At 34.8% G+C, this 6,315-nt stretch overlaps 2 protein-coding genes and 1 pseudogene across 2 annotated transcripts; 2 read left to right on the top strand and 1 right to left on the bottom strand.

The window, feature by feature from the left end:
- Positions 1–9: 9 nt before the first annotated feature.
- On the top strand, positions 10–1,324 carry LOC107472162 (U-box domain-containing protein 9-like; annotated as a pseudogene).
- A 524-nt stretch (positions 1,325–1,848) lies between these two features.
- Positions 1,849–2,652, bottom strand: LOC107472161 (thioredoxin X, chloroplastic-like). The gene is made up of 2 exons (XM_016091709.1): positions 2,425–2,652; positions 1,849–2,055 (listed from the first exon to the last, which is right to left on the bottom strand). Exons 1-2 carry the CDS (start codon positions 2,650–2,652, stop codon positions 1,849–1,851), a joined length of 435 nt encoding a protein of 144 aa, XP_015947195.1.
- Positions 2,653–4,171: 1,519 nt separating this feature from the next.
- LOC107472163 (arginine-specific demethylase JMJ20) lies at positions 4,172–6,302 on the top strand (the record flags this gene model as incomplete). The annotated part of the gene is made up of 4 exons (XM_016091710.3): positions 4,172–4,420; positions 4,961–5,119; positions 5,823–5,985; positions 6,073–6,302. Coding segments are annotated over exons 1-4 (765 nt in total), but the record flags the coding sequence as incomplete, so codon positions are not given.
- Between the last annotated feature and the right edge of the window lie 13 nt (positions 6,303–6,315).

Consider the following 6,315-nt stretch of genomic DNA (forward strand, 5'->3'; position numbering starts at 1 on the left):
CTCTTTCCTCCTTTCCCCTTCAATTTTATTTACTTTTTTTTTTCTCTTCACGTTGTTTTATTTTTATTTTTTTTATGTTCTTCCTTTTTAGGCATCTAACCGCTTCCACATGTTCCTCGCCTCTCCGACAACCCAATTGTTCTGTTCATTATTGTTCTGTACTTTTTATTTTATTTGTTGGTAAAATTATTTATTTTTATCTGCTAATGGTAAATAGAACAGAGTGGTTCCAATTATTGACGTAATACAGAATTATGGATTGTGCCTTGGAATCAAAATCATCCCTTTTCAACTCATTCCTTGAGTTTTGATCCATTAGTGAGATCAATTTCATATTTTTTTTGGGGTGCACTGGCTGCATGTTTAGTTCTTGTTTGGATTTGTTCATAGATTGAGACTAGGTTATTGTGTGCATTGGGAGAATAATGGCTCTGAGGCTGAGCTTTCCAATAGTTGTAACAAGAGAGTAGAAGTCTGGGGTGGTGTTTTCATTCATTGATGTGTTGTTGCCAAATGCAGACTTATAATCGGACATACATTCAGAGGTAGTTGGATGAAGGGCACAGAACATGCCCTCAAACCCAACAAGTCCTTTCTCACACTAATCTTACTCCAAGTTACTTGGTCTGGGACATGATTGCGCAGTGGTGTAAAGAGCATGCAATTGAGATGCCAAAGCCGGTTCAGGACATCAACCAAGTAGTAAGTAATGCGGATAGAGACCACTTGGATTCATTACTTCATAAGCTATCATTGTCTGTCCCTGATCGGAAAGAAGCTGCAAGAGAGCTTCGCCTCCTAACAAAAAGAATGCCTTCCTTTAGAACCCTCTTTGGGGAGTGTGATTCCGCAGTTGCTCAGTCCATTATCGCCTAATACGGCTCATGTTCACCCCGATCTCCATGAGGACTTGATTACAACTATTCTAAATCTCTCGATTCATGACGATAATAAGAAAGTATTTGGAGAGGATCCAACTGTCATTGCTCTTCTCATTGATGCCTTGAAATCCGGAACAATTCAAACAAGGAGTAATGCCGCAGCAGCCATTTTCACATTATCGGCTCTTGACTCCAACAAGCACATCATTGGAAAGTCTGGAGCCATCAAACATTTGCTTGACCTTTTAGAGGAGGGACAGCCATTAGCTGTGAAAGATGCTGCCATTATGTTTGTAATATTAGTCCAATAATTTAGAAGTTCGTTTTCCCTATGAATTTGTCTATTTTTAAGCTTCCTTGAGATTAAGATACTATAGCATGGCCTTTGTTCATGTCCTATAAGATCTTTATTTTAAATATTTGGGTTTTGCTCTTTTGGAACAATGATCATTGTAATACTTCAATTACCTTTATGCCATACCATTTTTGCTTTTCAATCTATTACTCTGCTTTATTAACATTGAAGTGAGTTATATATAGTTACATTTCTAATATATTGAATTATTTGCTACTTCCACAATTGTTTATAACTTTGTATAAACATCATTTTCATTCATGCAGAGAAGAAGCAGTGCTGGGGATCCTGGTGGTGCTGCAGATAGAGTTCTGAATTACTCATTTAAGGCTTCTAATTTTGTGGAATAAAATTTTGTAATAACATCAAATTTCACAACCCTAATTACATTAAGCCTCTTGATTGTTTAACAAAATTACCAATTACACTTCTGTTAAAGGAGAAGAAATTTATGCACCTGAATCAAACAATAAAGGGTAACCCAAAAAAGGATAGAAAGTCACAAATTTACTTAAACAAAACATCCTGTATTTGCAAGTTATGTTACACAATTGACTCAAGAATGTAGAAATCCGGCAAACTGAGAGAGGGAAACAGAATTTTGACTCGTGTCTACGAAACTGAGATTGATTCCAATAAAGCATCCACATAGTCTTTAAGTTTAACTTTGGTGATTGCACCTTCTCTCATGCTTTCTGGAACTTCCTGCCCATTCTTAAAGAGGATCAATGTTGGTAGGCCATAAACTTTGTATTTTTCGATTAGCCTAGGGTTCGCATCATGATCAATCTTCACCACTGTTAATTTGTCTTCATATTCCTACAATTTATGATACAAAACATTTCCGTTTGAGAGAATATCCTTAAGAACATTCAGCAAGAAGCTCTGTTCATTGAACTAAAAATCACCACCTCATATGTAAAGAGATCACCATGACAATATGTTGTATTTCTTAAAAGGTGGCTTCTGTGGTGGCCATGTATCCTATAACTAAAGGTAGCTAAGTATTGACTATCCAACCAAAGCTTGACATTTGGCAGGAGTGTTTGACTCCCTAATCACTAGTTACATTGCATAGTGTGCGGTAAAAATTTTTCAATAACCATAATCAAATCCAGGCACACATTCTCAAGTGATCTTTGCATTATTGTGCCACCGTTTCGGTTCTATCCTTAGCACTGCCATCACGTATTCGGTTGCTGCTTTTCCTGCCTTCGCCAGTCTCTTCACCACTACCGCAGCACACGAAATATCTCTGTTCATCGCTGTCTTACCATCAGCACATGTCGCCACCACTGTTAGCACTCTCAGGCACTTTCCCGCCATGAAATTGATGGAGGCGGTGCTTTGCAATGTCTTTGAAACTGTCTTGAAAATTTTCGAACGGAAAAGCTCGGCTTTCGCTGACTGAGACATCGAAACCGAAGCCAAAAGTGACAAAATGACACCATTAAGCTCCTCAGCTCCGTCGTTCAGAAGCTTCACGAGCTGCTACAATAATAAGCCTAGCATTTCTACTTGCACGCTTCCACCGTTTGGATTGAAAATTGCCGGCGAGAAACTCCAAAACTCTAACCGACGTGACCTTCGATTTCAAAGATCCCTTCTCAAGAGTAAAAGCAATATCAAAAATGGAATTTTAATTTTAAAATTACAAAATTGTCATTGGAACACTCAAACTTACCACATATTATAATTATTAATTAGGGAGTTGAACCGGTTTGCAATTTTAACACTCAAATTAAACCAGACCAAGTTAAACCGATTAGTAATTTTATCAAACTTTGATTCAAATACATAATTTCTAATAAATGTCGTACGGATATCATCTTGGCCTGAAATGGCATCTTTTCATCTGGTCTACCAAAGTTCAAAAAATACTTTTTTTATCAAAGACAAAGTCTGAGATTTATATTTCTCATACTAAGTGTTTGTTCTTTTTCTTTTTTAAAGGCATCCAATTTATTTTATTCATTTGAAGAGGAATAAACAAATATTGTCCAAAGTGAAGGACATAAGCCAACAAAAGAAAGAAAAGGGTTCTCCAAGGTGTTTCACTCACAGGTGAGATAAGATAATTAAATAAACTAAAGAAGAATGGAAAAGTTGAAGACGGAGCTAATGTTGAAGATGCAGCGGACCAACAAGAATTTCTTGGTGATGTTTGGCAGCGTTGGTGGCAATCCTTTTTGAAGGGTAGTTCGTTGCTCAAATACTCTTTGATTTTGTTCCTTTCAGATATTCCATATCAGAATCGTCGTGAGCGGGAGCTTGCTACCTTCGTTTGGTTGGTATTCTAGAAGACTCACTATTGAATTCCACCAATCAAAGAAGTTGATTATCCTAAATCCAGCTATATATACTTCCATTTCTGCCTTTTGTCATATGAGCTTCGCATTTTTAAAAAAATATTTTCATCTTATTTTATCCAAATATAATTTAATAAATAAAAAGATTTTTTTTATATAAAATATCTAAACATAAAATCACTTTAACTTTTGTAAAAAATCTTTTAAAAAAATATCATTTAAAAAAATATCTTTTAAAAATGACACCCAAACAAATCCTAATTATATTCACTAAATTTTAATATATTTTAAATATTACAATTTCTTCTTTATAAAAATCAGAAGTCTTTAACAAAAAGTATTGAATATCTTTGACATTAAGGAAATAAGGATTTAAAAATTTTCTTCCTAAACTAACATTACTTATTTTTCTCTATTAAAATTAACTTTACATAAAATATAATATAATTTTCCATAAGATCTCATTACTTTTGATTTTTACCAAGAAAAAATATTCTTAATCTTCTTATCAGGCTAGGCCTGTTTTTAAATTTTCATGGCCCAATTTTCTGAAACCAGACTAAAAAAAAAATCATCTTCTTCTCCGAAAATTGACCTAAAAATAAAAATAAGGTTCTGAAATTGATATTTGATTGTGTGAATTGAATTGTTTGATAGGAAAGATGAACATAAAAAAGGGTGAGATTGAGAAGGTGAATTGGAAGAATTTGAGTTACAGTGAATTTGTGGAGAGATTCATGCAAAAAAACAAACCTTTGTTGCTCAATGGATTCTCGGAACATCACAATTGGAGAGCTTCAGTTGATTGGGTCACCCCTCTTGGCCACCCCAATTTTCAATTTTTCTCCACAAATTTTGGGGATTCCAAAGTTCAGGTACATTATCCATTGCTTCTCTTGTTCAGTGCAATGTTTTCAAATTCAAACCCTTGAGCTAATATTAGGTGCCCAATTTTATTTATTTTTTACTTTAAAGTTGATTCAAGTTTTATCTAAGTTTGTGGAGTTTAGGTGAACTCTTGAATTTGATTACCTTGATTATTAAATGATTAGCTGATTGTAATTGGGTAGCAAGAGGAGTTTCTGTTGGTAGTTGGGAATATGTAATGTTGTGCTTTCTTTTTTGTGTTTTTTGGGAATTTGAGTTTTTGTTGGATGTAATATAGTAAGGACTAAGAATGATTGTAATAAAAATGGAATGAATTTGATTCCTAAAAGTAAAAATGGTGAATGGCTATATAATCTTTTGTGCTTTGTTTTGTTGTTTGAGATTTGGTTTCTTAGATATGGTTGATTATTGATTAGTTATTATGGATGATTATATCAAATGGTCTGAATTGGATTCCTTAAAGTGGAAAAAAAAAGGTTGGTGAATAGCAATAATGAGTCAATTTGTTTGTGCTTGTCAAAGGGAAGGTTGCAGATTGTGACAAAAGAGAGTTCACCGATCAGAAAAGGGAGGAGATGCTGGTTTCGGAGTTTATAGGACGTTGCCTTCAAGATGTTGAAGGTTCTGCAGTCCAATGTAGCAATAGTCACTCTGTACCGTATTTGAAGGATTGGCATTTTGTAAAGGTATGCCCTATGGAGCTGGAGCCTAGTCTATGTTTCTGATATGCATGTCATCATTGAAGTTCCACCGTGTGGGTTTTGGTCCCTGCTAAAAAATTTAGAGATAAACTTTGTGTAATAACCTGAATTGAAATTCGGAAATACATGCTTGAGTCTTTTTATCTCACCCTATTTTTGAGGGGACACCAAACTCTCCAGAAAAGTTAGTATTTTATGTTGTCTCATTCTCAAACATGGCATCATTCATATATCAATATGAGACTCTGATTAGTGAATGAAATAAGGAAGCCTTTCAGCAGGGTTCGTCATGCATTTTGTATGACAAAAATTAAGTGTTTATCATTCTCGTTCACTTTGTATCTTTTCATTAAGGCTCTGGTGCAATTAAATAGGATTTTCACCGTTGCTTTCCTTGAATTGTAGTCAATAAAGTTTTTGGCTGTTTGTTTTACTATTTATTTATAGTGCAACCTTCCTATATATCAAGTTGCGAATCTGTGTTCTGTGACCTAGTAGCTTCTTTATATAATAAACACACACCATTAGCAAGAACAAACAGAAGTTAACAGGTGACTATTTGTCTTATTGGCATGGAGAATCCTCTCCTTACATCAGATTCAGAGGCTCAGAGCTTTTATGTGTTAGATATTCTTGCTTTTGCAGATGACATTATCCTCACTGGTTTCGTCTTTTCTCTCTCTGGCAGGAGTATCCAGAATATGTAGCTTATAAAACTCCAATGTTCTTTTGTGATGATTGGCTTAACCTGTATCTTGACAACTACAGAATGCATACTGATTCTGACAAATACCAAGAAAATAACGAAATATGTTGCTCTGACTATCGTTTTGTATACATGGGAGTTAAAGGTTTGATTGGTCTAGTAGCAACTAATGTCAGATGATTATGTACTAATCTTACCACTATTAACCTCTAGCTTTTTATTCTTCTCGCAGGATCTTGGACTCCTCTTCATGCCGATGTTTTCCGGTCATATAGCTGGTCGGCAAATGTTTGCGGAAAAAAGAGATGGCTTTTTCTAGATCCTTCCCAACATCATCTTGTATTTGACAGGTATGAATGCATTTCTTTTGCCAAATACAAACTAATGATGTTGTTTCAGAAGACATTGATCCCAATGAGACAACGCTTGGTTGTTGTTTCAAAATACTTTATGAATTGTTTTGTACATAGTTGTC

This window comes from Arachis duranensis, unplaced genomic scaffold (genome assembly GCF_000817695.3).
Source record: "Arachis duranensis cultivar V14167 unplaced genomic scaffold, aradu.V14167.gnm2.J7QH unplaced_Scaffold_158942, whole genome shotgun sequence".
Lineage (NCBI taxonomy): Eukaryota > Viridiplantae > Streptophyta > Magnoliopsida > Fabales > Fabaceae > Arachis > Arachis duranensis.